Below are 23,930 nucleotides of genomic sequence, written 5' to 3'. Positions count from 1 at the left end.
ATTGTACAATGATAATTCTCCCCTCTCCAAGATTTCACGCAGTCAGATGGAGGTTACATTTTTTTTCTAAGTCTCACAATTACATTATTATACTGTATTCCAGTTAAGGTAAAGAAAACTTGACAAATATTATACAATAGGTAATTAGTTGTCTTCTGATGTTCATCTTCCAGGTCTTAATGAAGCAAAATCCTTTAGTGAATAATTTTAAAGTTTCTTTAAATTCTACATATAATGCAAAATGGAACAACCCATATATAGCAATTTATAACGGGCACTGTTATAAATCATCCTTTGGCAGTTTTGGTAGCAGCTCTCCAATATCAACATGCAACACCACTGTATCTCAAAACAATTCTTGCTGCTAACAGTCACAACACAGAATTTCAGAACCAGTTTTGTTTTCCACTATTGTCAATTAACCATTGTAGGACTCGACCCGCCTTGCACACATTTACTCTGAAACCGTAAAGCTGCCTTAAGTGGCACTAATAAAAATTAACATTTGTTATCCTTGCCCCCATCATCCTATCTGATCCTCATAAACCACCCTGTGAGGCAGGGACTGTTTCCACACCCTTCAACTGTGGACGTGTCTGATGTTGAAAAAGAGTGGGGAAAGGAATATAAACGTTATGAAGCACTGCCCGCAATATGTGTTTTACTTTCCCAGCACTGGCCAGGTGTTTCTTCCATGATATCATTTAATGCACACATCAACCCCACTTAGGCACAGCCTCTGATTCCCCACCTCCTGACTCCCTTAAGTATTTGGGGCCCAGGTTTACAGATGAGGGATTTGAGACTCAAGAAGGTTCAAAGTATACAGTTAAAATGAAGGAAAGTTGGGATTTAAAACCAAATTTGCCCAACTCCAAAGCCCTTGCTCTATCAACCATGCTACGCCACCTGCTACCCAAAGCCCATGGCAGCCTCATTACACTACTGTCAGAATCCTTTCGACTAACATTAGCAATCACCAAAAGTCTAAGTAGTATTTTCCAAATGAGAGTCATATTAGCAGGTTCTGAAATCAAGTGGTGGGCCTCGACCAGCATTTAAAAAAAAAAAAAAATTAAATACAGCAGAATAGATTAGTAAAGCAGGGTATATAAAAACAAATCATTTCATAAACCTTAGTTTCAAGTATGTGTATGTGGAGTGTACTGGGTCCTGCTGTAAAATGTATGTCTTGTTGTGGGTTTATATCAAAAAGTTGGAATGCCACTGGTCTCAGAGGATAACTCTCACATAGAAACAGAACATGGAGAGACTTATCAAGGGACTGGAAACTATTCAATGTTCAGCTTTGTTCACTTAAATAACATCAGGAAACACAAGACAGGAAGTCCCTTCTCAGACAAGACAGAAAAAGGATTTACCTAGAATCAGTATAGGAGGAGGATGCTGATTGTATAATTACACACCTCCTTCACAGCAGCTCCAGTCCATCAAGCAGATAGTATGGTTTATTTTTTACAGCACTAATTATGTAATTATCCATAACATTAAATCAGTTCCACCTGATTCAATCTATCACAGGTTTCCTGAAACATTCATTTGTTTATTATTTTTAAAAACACTGAACTACCAATCATATGTAAAAGCTCCAGTGTGGAAACTGTATAAACCTAAAAAAAAAAAAAAAGATCTTCTGTCAAATAGGACATTTTTGGTCCTTTGGGATAAATGGCAACTGAAATTTCATGTTAATATACCTTGGAGCTTCTATAAACAACAGATTTCAGACAAGCATATTCTTGGTTTTTTCTTCATTATTTCATAAAATGCCTATCATACAGCAATAATGCCACATTGCATATCTTCACAAAAAGCTTTTCTATAGAATAAAACTTTCCATAGATTTTTCTTTATAATACTTCTGGTATACCCCTCATTCAAAATGAGTCCCTGAGAAAGTGCTATAAAATAAGTAAGCTATGAATCCTGCACTCAAGGAGCCAGCATTTGATTAGGGGAGCTAACACTAGACGCCACAGCTTCCACTCAGCTGCTTCTCATTACCTCTGAGCAAGATATAAATAACCCCAGCTACCAACCAATATCTGCAACAGATGTAGAACATCCAGAAAGACTCACCAAATACCCTCAAATAAGCAAGAGACTAAAACAAGGAGAGCTAAGAGAAAGCATTCAAATTATAGACCTCATCTGATTCTCCTTCCCACATATTCACACTACCTCTCCACTCTACCTAACCCCTCAAACTTGTCTGATACACTCAAAACCATTCATCCATGAAATGCAAAGAAGATCCAGCCCATTCCAAATTGGTTGCGGCGGTCACTCAGGTCCTCCTCCCTTTTTTCACCACCTAACCTCAGTATAGTCTCATCTCTGCCTAATTTCAAACCCGTGACACCATCATTCCCTTCACTTGGGGGGGGGGTCAATGTTTGTACTGCACTTCCTGGTATTTCAATCTCAGCTTTCCTTAATAGGTTCTGACTCTCTGATTCTCAGTACCCCTTACTAACTTGAATGGAAATCCCAGATTTCCCTAACAACATGCCAACAACCTGATTAATGCCCTAACATGGACAGCCTACTACTCTTCAGAAGGGGAGATTTAAACAAACCATGCTAAAAACTCTAACTACTTCTCAAACCAATCTAAAGTCTTAACACTCCCACGTTCCATCCAAAATTACTTTTAGTGCAGAGCCCCTCTTGCTTCCCACCACTACCTTCTATACTTACCACCATGTAGATCTCCTACAGCCATTCCCAAGAACCCAAGATGTAATAACTGGTAAAAAAAAAAAAAAAAAAGAGTCCTCCTGGCAGGTTAATTCCAACACCTTGTGTCACCAAAAGAGTATGATTTGGAAAAACATTTTTGGAAGTTAGAATCATACTTCAAGAATGTCCAGCATATGGTACAGCCTCTTTCCTAAGTATTGAGAGTCAGCATAGAAACAGAGATTGGTCTGTGGGTTCATAAGGCAGCCAGAGGGACAGAGGGACAGATGGAATCCCAGCCCTCAAATTTCTCGCTGCCAGATTCCAACCATGTGTTTTTAAGTCAAGCTGACTTGTCAGAATGCCAGCTGTCAAACTGAAAGGCTATGGGCACTTCAGCTTTATTTGAGGTAATTGCCCAAGATCCTGATTAGCTCTATAGTCATGACTACTGATATGGTTTCTCATTTCCAGCCCCACCCTTGCCCTCAGGATTCATCTTTGTTTGCATGAGGTGACCTTCAATATTCCCCCATTGACTCTGATTTAGGGAAGATAGTAACCACAGAATAATAGTGAAAATAACCTGTTAGAGAGAATAAAAATAATCCTTTGTCACCAGCTCCCAGAGACAAAAAGGAGAGAGAATTTAAGAAGAAAGGGCTTAGTCAATCATGTCAAATGTTGCAACGTGGTCACACTAGACGTGGTGATTACAAGGTAACTAGTAACTTAGAAGAAATCAATTTCCACAGCTTGATTTTGATAGAAGTCAAAAGAGAAAGAGTTGAAGTTGAAAGGAATGACAAGAGGGAAGGTATTATAGATTACTTATTCAAGAAATCAGGTCGTGAAGGAAAGAGGTGAGACAGGATTATAGAAGAGGACTAAGAAGTGGCAACCTAAGGATGGCATAAAGGTTTGGGACCATGGAACTTAGGTGTTGTGGACATCACTGGGACGGCAAGGTCAAGACTAAGAAAGAAAGCAAGAGAAATAAAAAAAGGGACTGGTATCTTTGAAGGTCTTGAGACAAAAGAGTGTACAGAGCAGAGTGTACATTCAGAGGGAGAAAAGTGTAATACAGTTGAAAATAAGGAGGTTTATAAACAGGAAAATTTCATAGTTTGAGATCATCATATATTTTTTCCCTTTTGTTTCACATCTAACAAACCCACAGGGAGGCTGAGGGCAAACTATTTCATAAATAATTATTCGGAAAAAAGCATTAATCATGTCACTTCCGATTAGTCAGTGATTATGTTAACTATCTCATCCAAGAGGCACCACTTTCAAATCACAACTACTTTTCTTTTCCTTCAAAATAAGTGCGGGACAAGCAACGAGAGCGTAGAGACCACATTTAATCAGCCAGGCTGCTGTACCCTCTGACCCACCCGCCAAAGAAGGCATTCTTCAGGCACCCACCTGGATGTTCTCTATGTAACACTGCCAGCTTGACAGCCTTCCTACTCCTTCCAACCCATTCTAAGCTATAGCTGAAACAAACCTGTACTCTTTGGGGTCAGCTAGAACTAGATGTGACTTCTCAATGCTTAGCACAAATACAAAAGACTAATAATGTGCTAAGAGCAAAGAATACCTCTAAAACAGTAAATCTGCAAGCACCATATGGGAAAACGTAATGAAGTTCCCATACCGCATTTACGCAATCAAAAACAATAACTATTAAAAACACTTTGACGCCTTACTCGAGTTTTTTCCCCTTAGCTTTTCACTTTGAAAACCTTTAACACAGTCCAACTTTAAAGTAAGACTATTATTCACCCTTAGGCACACAAATTCAGAAATAAACTTTAACAAATATTCCTGGCACTTCATTCTCTAAGTACCACTTAATAAAGAGACAATAAGTTAATAATGATAAAATATTTATTCTGACATTGCTGACTTTTAGTTAAGTTGGCAGTATATTAGGAGACAGGAAATTCTAGATAGTTCAATCCACAAAAATCAAAATATAGACTATATTAGTTTTTGGCATTTATATGCCAGGCACTGGGCTAGATGCTTCTAAGAACACAGTGGTGATCAGAGTAATCTAACCAGATCCATAGTAAGGTTCAGAACCACTAATCCAATTTGAAAATGTTTTGTTCTCTCCCTACAAAATAATCCATCTGCATTTTTAATAAAGGCCCTTTAATAGAAGGCACTTCAGGTATTAGTGGAAGAAATATTGGAGGCTATAGAGTCCTATTAATAAGTAGCAATCTACATGTATGTCCCTAGTTCTAAGCAATGGTTCTGTAGTAAAATAATATTCTATATAATAGTTCATCTTTATCTGACAGTTAAAAAAAATCCATACAAGCAACTAATTTCTTTCAAGCTACCTAGAAAACAACCCTCTAAACATCTGAAGATTATAGTTCACCATGAGATCACACATTTCCATTGTAACATTCAATTTCTTTAGAGTATATGACAACAGTTTTTGAGCCCTGCATAGGAAATTATGCTAATGCATATTTCTTTCACTCCAGAAAATTTTTTTTTAAATTAACCTTTTTAATTTAACTAAGATTTAGACAATGTATCCCTTTACACACATGGCGTTTCCACTGATTTCAAAAAAAAAAAAAAATCAAAGGGGGAGAAAGAAGTACAAAATAATGGTTTCACTTTCATTTATTTTAGATTCGATTATAAAATCAAGATATCCTGCTCAGAAATTCTCCATGAAAAAAGACCCACATAAAGTTTGAAACTCTCTATCAATCCATTAAGTATATATTTTTAAGCTATTTCATGAAAAGCATCTCAAACTCATTAAAAGAAATGGGAGGAACATGTAATTAGAACAATTAAAGTAATACATTAAGTGTCCTTCCTCAGAAACAATTGGTTCTTGTTAGACCTCTACAAATGAACATAAGCATTCCAGATTGAAAGCCTGTCAGATTTTTATACAGAAATACCAGTTCAGTATTCTCTCAAGTACACATCTATGGCTAGAAATAATCTTACTTTTGATTTAAAAAAAAACCCTCAATATTAGAACTGTACATAAAGGAAACTTTCTGATATAATGTGCTGCTGAGTTAAAATACAATGACTATATTAGGTGCCTTTATGAAAGCTTTTTTTACTAGCTTGATAAATAGAAAAGGAATTAGTTATCTACCTGAATTGATTCAACCTGATTTCTCTCAAAAAAAAACCAGATTCTCTCTTTGCTCTGCCAAGGAGAACAGAGCACAGAGAATTTCAAATGTAGAAGTAACCTAAAGAAGCCATTTAGGTTATAGGTTCTCAATGAACCTAATACACTCTCTGAATTTTGCAAAGTGATATTTATTCAGGTACCAAAGGCCTAGAGAAAAAAGAAGAGTCAGGAGAATGTGAAACATTTCCCTGTAAGAGTCCCTGGCTTCACAAAAGAACACTAAGTTGCTTTAATACCACTAAGATTTCATTAGATCAAACAGTTTTAGTGCTACATCTTTATATGTAGTTTCTGATGAGTTCTAAGAATAAGTTAACACTTCTGTCATATGGTAAAGAAATATAATTTGCATAAAAATACTATATCTAGTGCAATAATCCACAATTTTACTAGAGTTGCAAATCCTAATCAGTCCTGATTGGTTTTGAGAATGTCCTATACTCTCCACTCTCAAATACCACCTCACTCTATGGCATATATTTACACTCTAAATTAAATAAAACAATGACTTGCTTTGTCTTTTAACTTTTTCAAAATACCTCAAGAAAAACACAGAAGTGGGATTGGGTCTGCTGTATTAATAGTTATTTTCTTTTAAAACTCATTTATCTATCAACATTAGATTCATCATAGCAATAAATACTGAGTGACTACTACACATGCTTCCATTTGCGTCTACACACATTAAATATAAAAGACTTCTAGCATTTTAACAATGCTTTAATAATTACATTTTCAAATACTGGGGAAAATCATGCTTATTACTCATTTACATTTACCAACATGTTTATACTTTAGTCTAAAAATAGCAGTTGCTTTACAGAGAAACTGTTAACACTAACTGAGAACTGTGGCTTGTCATTTATTCCATTACTAAAAAAACAAAAACAAAAACAACTCTACAATATTCTGACATAGGAGTCTATTTCGGACATACAAAATAGAACTCATCCTAGAAGCCACTTAATAAAATCCTTAGGGCTAATGAGTATATCTGAAGACCTGGTTACCTCAGAAGATCATCATTCTCTTGAATATGTTCTTTTGGCTATTGAGATCATCTCCAGTTACTGATTCTCGGCTTTATGCTTCAGGGAATTTATGATAGGTTGTTTTGTGGGGGCTCTCTATAATATTCTACCTGTCCTGGACTAAGGAAAGAGCCAGTTAGTGAACTACAAGGCCCTAGGACAAAAAATCCTTTTTCCAGTAGCATACTATTGCTATTTTTATGACTCTGTCATTTTCATAGTTTTAAAAAATGTAATCTGAAGGTACAACCTGAGGCTCTAAAGTAATGAAGATAGTAAATGAATAAATAAAATACGCTCCACACCCATCTCTGATACACTTCTTCAAGAGGTAGAAATGGAACTTTAGCAATCTAACTTTAGAAGAATCCAAACTTCAATAATATAAAAAATAATTGACCAACTTAAAATAAATATATATAGGTATCTGAAATGAATTAATCAAAGGGCAAAATCTGGGCATCTCCAATCTATGAAAATGATTCAGAATTTCATAAATGAAGATGTCAGAGATAAAACGAAAATGCAAAGCAATGTCAGCCAGACAATTCTTTCTATAGGAAAGAATTTCTCAGATATTTTCCTCTTCTAAGCATGCACTAATCATTTTTACTACTGATTATTAACAGACAGTACTCATGTTGAATATTCATCTCACTGTTTCCTTTTATTAAGAGTGGTTTAATGCTATACATGATAGAAAACTATCACCTTGTTTCTCCACACTAGTCACTGTAGTCTTTATTAGCCAATGAGTTAATCTAGAATCTTACAAAATATTTTTAAGGTTTAGCAGTTATTTTGCAATAATATACACATATCATTTTAAAGGTTAATAATGACAAATTTTCATCAAATATTTGTCTAATTGAGATATACAGCTTGTATTCCCACTTCCATTCTTAAATTATTTAATTTATATAAATAAGGCTTCAATAAGGACTTTTGCAATAAACTCATATTTGTTAAAGCAGACCAATTATTAAATGTTTTTACTATTGTTAAATAAATGATCAAATCTTAATTTATCTAAGAAAAGTATTCAGGTAAATCCAAAAAATCATAAGGTGATAAAATGAAGTATTATACCAATATACATTTACGGAAATAAGTGTTACATAAGATATTTCAAGGACCAGAGTTGATTATGTTGGGTCCTAGTGAAAACAGTCATTCATATCAAAGATTTTAAATTGAGGCAATGGATTTCTTTCAGTCACTGCTAAAGAAAATATCTTGTCCAAAAACTGCCAGTGTCTTGGTTGTAATTTTGCTAACTCAGAAATGTCATAAGCAAATCATATTAACTACTCTCAATAAATGTGTTATCTAATATGATTAAACTATAAGAATTCCTGTTCCCCCAAACCAGTACTAAAGAACACTCCAATAAATTTAGATTTCTGAATATCATCTCATTCTTTTAACTGTCATTTTGAATTCTATGTTAAAAATTCAAAGAAGGTATAGATTATGATTCTCACAAATTACTTCACTTATATATTCCATTATATTTTGCTTTGATTTTTAAAATCTTGTGACCGGGGTGTCTGGGTAGCTCAGTCGGTTAAGTGTCTGTCTTCGGCTCAGGTCATGATCCTAGGGCCCTGGGATGGAGCCCTGCTTTGGGCTCCCTGCTCAGCAAGGAGACTGCTTCTCCCTCTCCCTCTGCTTGCTGCTCCCACTGCTTGTGCATGCGCACTCTCTCTCTCAAGTGAATAAATAAAATCTTTTAAAAATAAATAATTGAGGGGCACCTGGGTGGCTCAGCTGGTTAAGCGACTGCCTTCGACTCAGGTCATGATCCTGGAGTCCCGCAATTGAGTCCCACATCGGGCTCCCTGCTCAGCAGGGCGTCTGCTTCTCCCTCTGACCCTCTTCCCTCTCGTGCTCTCTATCTCTCATTCTCTCTCTCTCAAATAAATAAATAAATAAATAAATAAATAAATAAATAAATATCCTGTGATTATAACATACCATTGTAGATAATATTAGAGTCATAAAAATCGTGAATCCAGCTATCTTTCTACAATCAAGAAGGCTGATTCTGTTTAGGACAAGGAAGTGAGCTGATATCCCACATTATACATGGCCACATTTAAAAGAAAAGAAAACTGAAACAAGTATTAGCAGAATATCTTTAAATTGGAAATGCAGAGATATGGAACTTTTTGGGCTTTAAATTCAAAAGAGGATTCAGAGGTCCCCTAGGTTAGTCTTCTATACAATGCAGGACTCCTTTCTTTAATAATAGAGGCTAGGTTACAGGGTGGTGGCCTAAGGACAATCTGCAGCCCATAACTATGGTCTACATGACCTCCACAGTTTTTGTTTTGTTTTGTTTTGTTTTAATTAAGCCAATGCACAAAAATCCAGATCTGTGCCTCATCTTTAAAATCCACATGAGGCTGCATGTCTGCTGCCCTATTGGATGAGTCGTGCCTTCTCCACTTCTCCACTGCACTTCCCATCAGCCCACTTCACTCACTCATCATCTGCCTTGTGTTTTAAGCATCCAAACATTTCAGTAAAAGACCACTCTCTGTATTCACTCTTGATGAACATCATCATGAAAGGGGAGGTAGCATATAACTTTGCAAGGTGACCAACTTCACTGTAGGCAACACTAAACATTAGAGAGAATTATCTAGAATAATTTCCAAACACAAACTGGTTTTATCCTCAAAAAAAGTAACCTTATTATTCTCTCTTCCACAGAACAGGCTTCTAGGTATCTGAAGACAACCAACTTTTCCTAGGTCTTCACTTCCAGTTTAACATCTCCAGAGCCTCCAAATATTCCTCATAGCAATGTATGCAAGCCCGTCTATGGCCCCTGGGATGCTTCTCGGCATGAATGAATTCTACTTATAATAAATATTCTATTTATTATGATTTTTCAACTCTTACTTGTGTGTTTATTATATATTCTAGTTATCAGTGTTCTTCACATGTAATAATGTAATATTCCCTTGATTTAGATCAATGGTTCTCAAACTTTTTGGCCTCAGGACCCGTTTTCACATTTAAAACTCATTGAAGATCCCAATGAGCTTCTGTTTAATAGAGTTTATCTATTGACATTCACTGTATTAGCAATTAAAACTAAAATTTATAAAAGTATATTTATTAGTTCATTTAAAATACATGTTAACGTAATGGCATACTTCTATGAAAAATTTCTTTGAAAAATAAACACATTTTCCAAAACAGCATTGTCTCCCTCCTTGCATCTAAATACAGAACTTACGGGCACCTGGGTGGCTCAGTCGTTAAGCGTCTGCCTTTGTCTCAGGTCATGATCCCAGGGTCCTGGGATCGAGCCCCGCATCAGGCTCCCTGCTCCGCGGGAAGCCTGCTTCTCCCTCTCCCACTCCCCATGCTTGTGTTCCTGCTCTCACTATCTCTCTCTCTGTCAAATAAATAAAATCTTAAAAAAAAAAAAGAGAGTGAGCCTGCCTCTCCATTTAAATAAATAAATAAATAAATAAATAAATAAATAAATACAGAACTTAAATATATATTTTTCCTATAGATCCCGTTTTGTTGGTTTCACATTATTCTTTGGTAGTGGACACTGTTGATGCCCATTCTAGCTCCCCTTCAGACCAGTGCACCCATCTCCACTTAGCTGTTTTGACTGTTAGCTGATAACAACACACAGAAGAATTACTCAGTAACACTGGAGCCACCTGGCTTGGGAAATTATGTTCACCTCCACTTCATCCAATGACTGAATGACAAGCTAATAACTATCACAGAGTACAAAAGACCCATCCCAATGACACAAAGTGGAACTAATTCTGGGTATAGTTTGTGCTCCAGAGCTTCCCATGGGATCAGACCCAAGTTCGTTTCTAGAGGAGACCACGTTCTTCCTTAGCTTTTATCCCTTGTCTTATTCTGCTTGTCACTCTCTTTCTTCTAAGAGCTCATCCATAACAAATCACTTGAACAGGCAACTCCATTTCAGGCTCTGCTTCTGGCAAACCCAACCTGAGACATCTTTCATCCCACCAAGATTATTGTAATATCGACTCTGTCATATATCATATTAACTATCTCAGCTGTACAGAATCTCAAATATGCTAAGCATTCTATCACAGAGCAATGCACTGGTTCTCAAAATGTGATCCCCGGACCAGCAGCAGCAGCAGTGTTCGGAAACTTGTTAGAACTGCAAACTCTCAGGTCCTATTCCAGACCTACTGAATCAAAAATGCCATCATAGAGATATGCCATAATTAACCAATCCATTATTGTTATACACTTCAGTAGTTCCCATTTCTTCCTAGTATAAATAATGTTGAGATGAATGTACTTGCAGGTAAATCTGTGTATACTTCTAATTATTCTATGAGTATTTGTCTGCAATCTACTTTGAGGTAAAAGTATTAAATCAAAAAATAAGATGTACTGATAGATGAGTAGAAGGACAGACATATAATAAAGCAAACACAGCAAATGTTAATGGTAGAATCTAGGTGATGAGTATATGGATATTGACTTCAAAATTTTTGCAACTTTTTCATGTTTGAATTTTTTTAGAAAATGTTTAAAACGAAAAATGTTGAAGAGATTTCTATTTTATGAGGTTAATTCCTAGACTTGGAATAAATTGTTCATAATATGTGCCCATCTTTACACTGTGTAAAGTTAAAACATCAACCAAAAAGTGTCAGTTCCCTCACACTGTCAACACCACTTTTTAGTGCTTTTCAATCTCTGCCAACTTGTTAGGCATAAACTGGTAATTCATCTTTTAAATCACCATTTTCATGTGCATATTTTAAGTTAATATATAATGAATTGAAAAGCTTCCTGACATCCTTGGCCTCAGATTTGATGTTGGCTATTTGAACTATGAAGCAGTAAGCAGGATTTGAGTGCCTACCCAGGGGCACTTAGCTTATTACCAAACACAATACCCTCAAGAATAACTTGCAAACTGAATTTACATTGGCAAGAGTTACTTCTAGGCCAGTGTCATATATGAGAGGCAGCTAATGCTGGATTGCCAAATGGGACTGATTTAACAGGTCCTGAGAAAGGGCTCTTCCTTCACAAGAAAAGTGTCCTCTCCCATTTACCAGGATGCTCAGAATTCCAAGCATTAGTATTTTCTTCCTTTGTGTTGAAACAATTAGATCTCCACGAATTCTATTTTAGAATTCAAGTATTTTACTTCAGAATGGGCTCTACAAAATTATGGTGATTATATCCATAGGGTGGAATGCAATGAAGCCATTTAAAAAGAACTATGGAATTCTACATTTGCTGACATGAAAGATCTCCATGATATATGACTTGTTCATTGCAAAAAAAGAAAAATATGTATGTGTCTATATGATAGAAAATGTGTAGAAGGACATTTACTAAAATATTAAAAGTGGCTATCTCCAGTTAAAGGACATATGGGAGTTTTTTTACTCTTTATATATGTCTTTATTGTTTACTTTTGCCATGGATATATTAAAAATTTCCTTACTAACAATAACAATACAAGAAGGCTATTTGCATTTTGATAAAAATAAAATTGAAAGTATCCCAGAAAACCACTAAGCCATTATCACCTTATTAAAATTTAATTTACCAAGATTTTCAAGTCAAGGTTAAAGTCCCCTAAGGAATGAGACCCAGATCCAGCATATTTTAAAGAGCATAGGAAAAAACAGTTAAAGGCAGACAGACTAGGCAGAGGTCTCCAGCCATGTATTAATCAGCTGAGGGACAGGTCTGTGTTGTCCTGGGAGGATTTCACTGGAGAAAAATCAACAGGCAATAGAAGGCATCGGTGGTCTTCAGATCCACAGTCTATATTGACTCAGAGTGGATCTTAGCTTTACCACAATTCCTGCTTTCAATATTATAGAAGAAAATACCCCCTAACCAATGATGTTCAATTCTCCCCCTAGAGCAGGCCCAGGATCCAATGCCAGTCATTTTTTTCAAATATATATTTAACAGATTTAAATTGCTTCATTTATACTTCACAAAGACTGAAAAGGAGAATATGATAGAGTAAACCACTTACCTCCATGGGAAGACATGTCTGTACAGGGGCAGATGTTCCCGGATGTGACACCACTGTCCCAGGTTTAATTTGAAAATGTGTTTTGCACATGTAGCCTTCAGAACAATCCTGTGTTCCACATAAAGAATACATAAGAAAATGCCAATTATTTTTAGAATTCATCATATTAAGAACTACGGTTTCTCATAAATTTCAATCTGAGTAATAAAAAACTAAGTATATTAAATGATATGAGATATAATATGGATAGAGAAACTCATCCGATAAACCCTGCACATAGTAGGTACTCACTGAATAGCAGTTTTAATCCCCTACCTTTCTTACTTATTAATGATGTCTCCCCTTCTCTTAGGCATCCCCCTTCCTTTTTCTTCCAAGCAGTTCATAGCACGTAAGTCATGGAGCAAAACCTCAGGTTTGCAGCTGTTAAGAAGCATTTAAACTGGGATGCCTGGGTGGCTCAGTCATTAAGCGTCTGCCTTCGGCTCAGGTCATGATCCCAGGGTCCTGGGATCGAGCCCCGCATCGGACTCCCTGCTCAGCGGGGGGCCTGCTTCTCCCTCTCCCTCTGCTCCTCCCCCTGCTCATATTCTCTCTCTCTCTCTGTATCTCTGTGTCTTGAATGAATAAATAAAAAAAACTTTAAAAAAAAAGAAGCATTTAAACTTATAGAAATACTTTGTCACATATTAATATTGATTTCATGGCCTATATAGAAAGAGAGATTTAAAGAGGACTTGCAACAGATCCTGAAGCTAAAAGGGACCTTCCATTTTAACTTCTTGTTCAAGGCAAGATCTCCATTACAACATCACATGGGGGTAACTGTGCAACACCTGCCTAAGCACTTCCAGGAACCTTTGCTTTACTCCTTTATATGACCACCACCTCCATTTTGGTACATGGTACATAGTTCAATGAGAAAATATTATCTTATATTGCACTGAAATGTTTCTCTTTAACGTTAACTCACTGGTTTTAGTTCTGCCCTCCAGAGTCTAAACTCTTCCACAAAACCATTCTTCATAAATTTGAAGACAATTAGCACCATTTGCACACGTTCCATAGAAGACATGATTTCCAAGTCTTTCACCAGTTGTATTTCTCACCTCTTTCCTATACTTGCTCTTAAACACACTTAAGTTTATCTAATTGTGGTCAGTTCCATTTTTTTAAAAAGCAAAACTTGGTTGAATTCAATAAAGTCATGTATAAAAATATAATACTTCCTCATACACACTCACATATTAATGAATATTATTAATTCTCCACAAAATTGTCACACTCAAATTTTAACAGAATTTAAATAGTTACAACTAAGGAAATGTGATTATTTAATCTGATGCAGTAACAAAAGTACAGGATAGTATTCCAACTAAAACCATTCATAATTCACTTAATTTTACTAAGATTCAAAAATTCAGTTTTTAACTACACAATAAGAAAAGAAAAATTTTATAGTGTTTGTGAGTGATTTAATATTGAATTTATTTTTTTTAATTCGTGTCATGCCAGGGCACCTGGGTGGCACAGTCAGTTAAGCCTCTGACTCCTAGTTTCGGCTCAGGTCATGATCTTGGGGGTGGTGAGACCAAGCACCATGTCAGGCTCTGTGCTCAGCGTGGAATCTGCTTAAGACTCTCTCTCCCTCTCCCTCAGCCCCTCCTTCCTGCTCACTCTTTCTCTAAAATTAATAAATAAATCTTTTAAAAAATTGTGTCATGCCAACTATGTAAGAGCATCAGATTTTAGGTAACTGTACTGGGTTGAATAATGTCCCTTCACAATTCATGTCCCCTGGAACCTGTGAATGTACCTTATTTGGGAAACAGGGTCTATGCAAATGTAATAAAGTGAAGATGAGGTCATACTGGAATAGGGTAGACCGTGAATCCAATATAAGTAATTTCCTTTTAATAGGAAAATTTGGCTACAGAGACACAAACACACAAGGGAGAAGGCCAGGGGAAGACAGAGGCACAGACTGAAGTGGTGCATCTATAAAACAAAGAATGCCAACAATGGCCACCAACCACCAGAAGCTAGAAGAGACAAAGAAAAGTTGTTCTTCTCTAGAGCCTTTAGAGGGAGCATGGCCCTACAGACACCTTGATTTTCAACTCCCAACCTCCAGAACTGGAAGAGAATAAATTTGTTTTAAGTCATTCAGTTCATGGTACTTTCTTATGGTAGCTCTAGGAAACTACTACAGGAACTATATTTTCTAAGAACTCTGGTGGCACCTTTACAATGCCTCCCAGTTAACTGGGCTGACATCCCACCAGCACTCACCAAAGAACCCTGCTGGTTGGTCCTGATCAGTACCAGTTCTATTGGCTGGACCCAACTTATTTTGATTGGTTGATGCCCCTGCCACAGATTGTTAAATATTTAAATACTCTTCCTCCCTGTAACGTAAGCTATCAGGTAACCAATACTATCACCTTTAAAAATATCTTATTTTATTTATTTATTTGAGAGAGAGAGTGCAAGAGCTTGAGCAGGAAGAGGGGCAGAGGGGGAGGGAGAGAATCTCAAGCAGACTCTGTGCCAGAGTGGAACCCATGGGAGTTTCAATCTCACAACATCCAGAACATGACCCAAGCAGAAACCAAGAGTCCCACGCTCAAATGACTGAGCCACCCAGGCACCCCAATACGATATGTTTTATAGATGAAATTATTGTTTTAAATTCTAGCTCTGCATCATCCAAATGCAAAGAATACCTGAGGGCCTTCAACCACTGAAGTCTTTGTGTATAGACAACATAAATAACTTTTAATATTGGCTTAAACTGAGAAAGATATATATAGGGATTGTAGTTGTTGCTGTTGCTTTTTATATCAGGTATCTATTTCCCCTTCTTCTGAAACAGTAGCCAATTTTCTCTAAGGAATCATTCCCTTCCCCCTATCAGTGTGGACATGGCCTCCTACTACAGGAATGATCACAAGACTCTGAACTGGCCCATAAGAGCATCAGTCCTGTTGGCCTGAGAGACTCAGAAGGGTAAAAAATCTACTCAGGGCCAATGAAACACAGTTCAGGACTTGGATTAGGGGATGGGGGAGGATATTCTCTTTTCTACTGGATTTGAACCAGGAAGATAAAGCCTTGGCAGTTTGGGCAGCCATCATGTAATCAAATGGAGCCTGAGAATGAAGCCAGTGCAGAGGAAAGCAAAGCCATGAGATGCAGAAAGACCAGATCTTGATGACACTGTTCACACCAACCATACCTAAAGCTAATTCCACCCTCAAATACACTTACATGGCCCCAAAAAGTCCTTTCTTGACTTCACCCAATTTGGATTGGGTTTTCTGTCACTTGCAACTAAAATAATCTTTCTATAAAATGATCTATGTTATTAGTTTAAAACTAGATGAGATTTTCCTACTGTTGAGAATGAGCCTCCTATGATCACAGAAAGAGTCTCTTAAAACAATAAAATAGTTTGACTCGAACGAATAAACAAACTACATGATTTCTACTGTATTATATGATTACCCTCATTATAATAGATCATCAATAGCTGATTATATAGATTTGCCAAATATAGTAAAGCCATAAAGGTAGGTGATTGTGAGACAAAAAGTAAAAACAGTCTGCAATTTAAAAATAATCTAGCTATAGAGGAAAAAAAAACCTCAAGATATTCAGAGAAGAGTTAGAACTAAACTGTGTACTGAATCTGATTCATCAAACGAGAGTAACTATTCTATTTCATGAGCGCTAATCATACAACCTCTTCTTAAGGCAAACTATAGTTTAGTAAAACCCTAATTACAAGGCAAAATACACTTCCTTTGACATCAAGAGGTTAAGTCCAAAATTCCTATGCACCTATGTTATAAAATCTAAATGTATTATCTGATCTCTTTTCCAATGAATTAAGATAGAGAAATATGTCATTTTTAATATTACTTACTATTTAAGGGAATTTATTTCTATTTTAGGTAATTTCTGATGCTACTTATTAGTGTCTATAGGGAAATGCACAAGGGTTTTTGACTCAGCCTCTATCTGGTCATGGCAATTTTCTTTTTGGTATCAATCTCTCAACAGTCAAGATTAGCCTTGAAAAATTAAAAATAGAAAAAAAACAGTTTATAGCATTTTAGCTTCCTTTCAAACATTTACTTCCATGAAAGTAGGCCTTTCTCCTACACTGTTTTAATTTAAGGCAGAAAAATATGTTTTGTTCTTCACTGTTTTGAAGGTTGTTTTTGTAGAAACAAGCAAACAAAAGCATGAGAACTGCCCCCTGAACTAGCACTACAGTCCATCTGGCCCAATAAATGATAATTGACTCAAATCTCGACTGACTTTTCTGGTAGACACTCAACTCTAGCTTCCCTGCATTCTTTCTGTACTTATGATAGCTTACAATTCAACGTTAAGTTTTCTTTCATTTTGGAGGGTGCCTGGGTGGCTCAGTCGGTTAAGTGTCTGCCTTCAGCTTAGGTCATGATCCCAGGGTCCTGGGATTGAGCCCCATGTCAGGCTGCCTACTCAGTGGGGAGTCTGCTTTTCTCTCTCCCTCTGTCCCTCCCCCCACTTGTGCTCTCTCTCTCTCTCTCAAATAAATAAAATCTTTAAAAAAAAAGTTTTAATTTTTTAACATGTGTTAGTTTTATTTCCCCCAATCAATCCAAAGTTAGGGCCTAGGCCCCCAGCTCTGGGGAAGAAAGGGTCCTAACTACAGAGTCTAGTTCCACATAAAAACCTGTTCCATGGTCCCTGAAAACACCCTGGACCAGAACAAACAGGAGAGGTAGGAACAAAGAGAACCTTGCAATTTATCCAGTTCAACCCTCTCGTTTTAGAGATAAGAGGGTGAAGGACTGAAGTACTTTTAAGAGACTTGTCTTACAGCTAAATGGGGGAAGTGCTGGAGGTAGAAAGCAGACCTCTTGACCCAATGCTCTTTCTACCACACTAAGCAATTCTGCCAGAGTCCGGATCATGGCAGAAACATGTTTACTGACTCTCACAGAGTGGTGTAAGTCCACGCTTTGCACACTGAGTAAAACAAACCGAAGCCATTCAAGTATAGGTCTGGGGACCAGTAGCCTCCTTGTCACCTGGGAGCTTGTTAGACAGGCAGAATTTCAACCAACACCCCGGACTCCCTGAATCAGAATCTGTAATTAACAGGATCCCAGATGATTTGTGTGCACACTAGGAAGCACTGAGGCAACGTGCACTGCAACCTCTGACTCAAAGGCATTGCAAACTGATTACACTAAACAGTGCTTCTCACCCCAGCCGGGATCCCCCTCAGACCAGTGAAGTCACAATCTTCCTGTAGTGCAGACTCTAAGGCAGGAGCCAGGGTTGAGAACTACTTTACTTAATACACTGAAGTTGCCATTTTAAGCTCCGAGAACAGAGTCAGCCAAGTAATCCGTAGCTGTCTCAGGAGAAATGGCCACAAACAACTCCCAACCTCCAGGAATACCATGGCTCGCTTGGAGCTCTCCATATGCTGAACTGGCCTCTGAATTCTCAGCTTGAGCAAATTCTCATCTTGACAGTACCAAGACTGCTTTTTAGGTAGTCTTCACGACCACCTCAAACCCTGCTTTCTGGCAACTTGCCCAGCCTTGACCCAAGCTTCTGTAACTGCCATTAATCTCATAACTTTAAACTGTTACTGTGCCATGTCCAACTACACTTCAGCCAACAGAACTCCATACTGCCCATCCACAACAAAGCAGGTTGCTTCACTCTGTCACTGTAGAAGAGAAATAATAGGAAATGTCCAGGTCCTGTAGCCCAGACACCACTAATGAAAAAAAAAAAAAAAAAACAAACAACACTCCCTCCTCTCAGTCAAAACTCAAGTTATCTACACAGAATACCTTTCACCTTACAACAAAACAAGGAATAAAGACCTAAATGAGAAAAACAATACCATCAATGTGCTAGATAAAAACACAGGAATATACATATATAATTTCATACTTATATTTATATATGTATTTTAAAGGTATTTTAAAAACAGATAAAAACCCCACAGTCATAATAAAATTTAGATAATTTCTACTCCATGGAAAAAAATCTTAACACCATAAAGTTAAAAGACAAATATCAAAATGTGAAAACCAGATTTATAGCCCATATCATAGAAAAGGACTAATTTTGTTAGTATATAAATAGTTTTAATTCCCCCAATGTATTAGTAGTTCCAATAAACCAATAAGAAAAAGACCAACCGGGCACCTAGGTGGCTCTGTTGGTTAAGCAGCTATCTTCAGTTCAGGTCATGACCTCAGAGTCCTGGGATCGAGCCACGCATCGGGCTCTCTGCTCAGTGAGGAGTCTGCTTCTCCTTCTCCCTCTGCCCCTCCCTCCCCACTCGTGCACTCTCTCTCACACACTCTCTCTCTCTCAAATAAATAAAATCTTTAAAAAATAAAAAAAAATAGAGACCAACAGTTCAACAGGAAAATAAGCAAACGATATAAACAGTTCACTAAAGAGGAAGTACATACGGATATTAACCATATAAAAATAAACCTGTTTTACTCATAAGATATATTACCCATAAGAAAAATGCAAATTAAAACTATGTGATACCATTTTTTTACCTATCAGATTAGCAAAGATCAAAAGCACTGTATTGTGTGTAGATAAAGATGTAGAAAAAATACACAGCACTGTCACACATTGCCATGGGCAGGGTAGTTTAAATTAGTGTAACTTCCCTGGGGAACAAGTTGGCAATAACTATCCAAATTAAAAATGCACATATCTTCCACCCAGAAATCCATCTTACAGATATAGTTGCACATGCAGGAAATAAAATTCATGCAATGATACGTACAAAGTATTGCTTTAATAGCATTCTATTGGAAACAACCTAAATGCCTATCAGTGAGGTTAAACTATGGTATATCCAAATAATGGAATGTTATGCAGCCATAAAAAATGAGTAAGTTCTATAAATACTGATATGGAATAATAACTAAGATAGATCATTAAGGGGAAAAATGTGCACAAAAGTATGCATGTATGTATATTACGCTACCATTTATTTAAATACAATTGCATGTATTTGTGTGTGCACTGAATATATCTGGAAGGATACACAAGACACTGGTATCATTGGTGACCTCTGAAAGTTTGGGTGAGGACGGTGGAAGGTTAGGAAGGAAACTTACTTTTTTAGGGCACAAACCCTTTTGTGCCTATAAATAACACTCCATACTGCACAAATACTTCACTGACTGCCCTTTGAACATATGCCTCCAGGTTATCACACTGCTGTAATAAATTCCAATTTTGAACTTCTAGGGAGAAAATGTCCTGGAAGCTATGTAGAACCCTACAGAGACAACCAAGTTTTCTAGTGTAGTGCTGACTGAGTATTGGGTGGGGATCTAAGGATTTCCTAACAGAACAAGTTTGTGTCTGCTTTCTCACAAGTTGCCATAGGCTATGCCACCCAGAGAGCTGTTATGCCTGTTGGAATCCAGCTATCCAAATAATTATAGGGTTTCTGTTGTTGAATTTTAGTAAGGGTTTAATGATCTTCTCTAGAAAAACATTGCTATCTAAAAAAAAAATTTATATATCGGTGCTTATCTAAGGGCCTCAGCTCCACCTTGCAATAAAGTATTGCATGTATATGGACTCAAACTCAAGTGTACTGCCCAGAATGACCAGCTGCAGGAAGGGCTTGGCAAGGCCGTTGGGGAGCAATTAAGACAAGCAGAAGTTTCTAGGTCACTGCAAACACTGATCAAACAAGACCTTCAGGGTCAGTGGAACCCTGAGGAACAGGCCAAACCTAGGCCACAGATCTCAAGGGATTATTCTTTCCCTCAGTAAGAGATCAAATCGATACTACCAGCAGCTGCCCACAGCCGATTAATCTTAGGGGTGAAAAAAAGAAAATAAACAGTGCTGCTGAAAAGCAAAGATTACACCGGGTAGATCAGACATTAAACTATTATCTCTCCACTTTTTAAAAAGCCAAAGTTAGATAGTATAGGAAAGTAATTGTTAAGGATTTAGAGATCCTCCAGAACTCAATTCTAAATATGTTAGTGTGTCCCCTCCTCATGCCCACTGCTAATACCTACTCAATCTCACTAACTCTGGTTTCGATTTCTGATCCTTGTTAAACCTTCCAAATACATGTGTAGATCTTGGCACGGCCGACTCTAATGCCTCTGAGTCAATATCAAGAGTGACCAGATCCAGTCAAAGTAATCCATGGGTAACTCATGGTGACTCATGGGTAAGTCAACCGTTGACTCACTTAGGTAAAAATTTCAAAAGACCAAAAACTCAAGAAACCAAAACCCAAAAGTAAAAGTGAGGATATAACATACTTCACCTTTGAAAAAGAGCTTTGTACATCTTTAATCTTTCCTGGTCTTACAGTATTTTGGAGTTTATAAAACATAACAGTCATTTATTAAATAGCCCACACTCTTTCAAAACTTTCTAGGGGAGAGGAATGGAGACACAGCTCAGCTCCAGCTGAGGAAGCTGGGGCTGTCCTTTTAGGAAAAATTAAATCTTCTGGCTGGGTCCCATCCAATAAAGGCTGATACCCCCTTGCTTTACCATTTGCACAACACAACCTATAACTGTTGCTTTTATCTGTGTGACCTAATGTGTGAATGCCTACTGGACACATTTGTTCATGAGCTGGAAATTAAACCACACAAAAACACTGTGACCATTGGCCCTTGACTACAGGTTCTCTGGTTCTTCCCAATTAAAAGAGTTTTCTTAGTATGGCCATGGTATGAAATGAAAAGAGAATCTGTAGGATTTTAACTGAAATATTCTCTCTACAGCAGCAGTGTATCAGAGGGTTACACTGCCTTCTATCACAATACTTAGTTCAGCAGTGAATCTTGTTTACATTAGCACACTCACTATATACTTCTATTAGATTTAAATTTCTAATCAACCTATAAACACAGCACAGAGAACTAATTATCATTAATGAACAAAATCTAAATGTTATAAATCTTGATGATATAAAAATAATACTATAATTTAAAAATCAGAAGGGGAACAGGAAGGAATGTGGGAGACAGTATAAGCACATTAAGTTCCTCATCTATCACAGCAGAAATAAATCATCATTGTCCAAAAATGAGTAAGTAGAAGTACATTGTTTAAAGTTACAGGGATAACTATGAGCATAACTAAGGAGTTATTCTTCAGCAATAGAGGCTCCAATAAACAAATGTAAATCATCCACACAATGGAACATTATGCAACCATCAGAAATAATGAGATATTTCTCTATATGCTGATGAAGAAAAATGCCATGATATAATGTTAGGTGAAAAAGTAAGTTACAGAACAATGATCCCATTTATGTAAATATATTATAAATGTGCATTCATATATATATATTTTTTCTACATATATACACATAGAAAACAAACTATAGAACTGAGTCAAAAGAGAGGGAAGAAAATATTTTCATCTATATTTTATATATTTACTTATTATCAGAGTTTTACAATGGCCATATACCGTTTTTCCTTGTAAAAATTAAATAAAACAAATAAAATAAAGACCTAACCCATGAAATAAAAAGTAACACTGTCCTAGGAAGACTGAATTAGGAAAGTTAATTAAAACTTTCCCTCTACTCTGAAATCAAAATTATTCTAAGAACCATAAAATGTTCTTGTATACAATATTAATTTTTGTTTTTACTTTCTCTCCTTTTTAAATTAACCCTCTAGTTGCTAAACCAAAAGAAGGGTGATACATACTTCTTTCCTAGAATTACAGCATATCTTCACTTTGTTTTTCAAGTGGGCATTTTTTTTGGCCACTTAAAATTTCAATTTTAAGGGCTTTCAATTTTCTATTTCATTCAATAAAAACATACGGAGAAGCCCGACACTGTGCTCATTTGTCTAAAAACCTATTTTAGTTTTTACAATAGTCCTGGCTCCCTTTCCCTGGTAAGACTCTCAGGCCTCCCATGTCCCCCTTCTTTTCACCTCCAGCCCCTTCCTGTCTTTGGAGATGAGCAGTAGACTCACTACTCTCCCCTTCCCCAAATGCAGGTCAAAGCACAGCAAAGCACAGTGGCCCTAAGGAAAAAGAGCAGAAGAAAATTAGCCAGTTATCAAATCAGAAAAGGTTACTGAGCCAATTTGGTGACCTTATCTGAGGAGAGCATGCATTTATTTGTTTACACATACCTACACAGCCTGTTTATTTTATACAGGACTTTAAAGAATGATTACAGTTTAAATGATGCTAAATCCCTTCCCTTTCTTGGAGCCAAAGCATCAAAAGTAACTTTAAATCACATTGGTTCCATTTTCCTTATTAACACTTTCAACCGGTAAATCTACAGTATTAAATTTCACTATTAAGCATTTTGTGAGATTTCATTCTCCTTTTCCTCTTTTGTTTTTTAATAATGTTTTCAGGTTTTCCAACTTGCCCATTTTGAGTTTTCAATTTTCAGTTCATAGATGTGGGACCTCCATCTGTGCCCTCATACTTTTTTTATATTAAACAATTTGGTTTTGCCTCCTAGAGCATTCTTGCTTATTTGTGCCCAAGGAATGGCCAACAGCTACTATAACTGTTTAGAGGGCATATGGAAAACCTGGTGCAGAAAAATAATTTTTCTCTGTTTCTATTTCCAATTTAACTTTATAGAGATTTGCCATATTTTGTTTGCTTCGTTAAAATGTTCTCAAAGGTTTATCATTGCTTTTCTAATATCATAGCTTAGAAAGCAAACATATAAGTGACCCATGTTCTGAACTAACCTGTCTTGATTTCTAGATTTAAAGTTACTCCAAATCTTATTCCTTTCATAAGTAATTCCTTTTTCATAACATTATCTCTTCTAAGCAAATCGTTCAAGAGAATTAAAAGTACTCAAGTAATTTTATACTTAAAGTAAATTGAAAGAAATTTGATAGTCTGACAGTAGAAAATTATCAGGGTAGCAAGTTGTCACTTT

General features: G+C 36.6%; 1 protein-coding gene across 13 annotated transcripts in view; it reads right to left on the bottom strand.

Moving 5' to 3' along the window:
* Positions 1-23,930, bottom strand: part of ATG10 (autophagy related 10) — a 236,221-nt gene that overhangs the window by 165,035 nt on the left and 47,256 nt on the right. For all 13 annotated transcript variants that reach the window (XR_012376704.1, XM_073887596.1, XM_073887585.1 and 10 more), the window contains exon 3: positions 12,959-13,066. Coding sequence is in view for 12 of the 13 variants with exons in the window: in XM_073887596.1 (XP_073743697.1) it covers positions 12,959-13,066 (108 nt within the window). In the remaining variant the exon portion in view is untranslated. The remainder of the gene's footprint in view (positions 1-12,958; positions 13,067-23,930) is intronic.

This window comes from Callorhinus ursinus, unplaced genomic scaffold (assembly GCF_003265705.2).
Source record: "Callorhinus ursinus isolate GAN/ISIS: 27379988/994484 unplaced genomic scaffold, GSC_fseal_2.0 scaffold3, whole genome shotgun sequence".
Lineage (NCBI taxonomy): Eukaryota > Metazoa > Chordata > Mammalia > Carnivora > Otariidae > Callorhinus > Callorhinus ursinus.
This window is presented reverse-complemented; position numbering and strand designations above follow the sequence as displayed.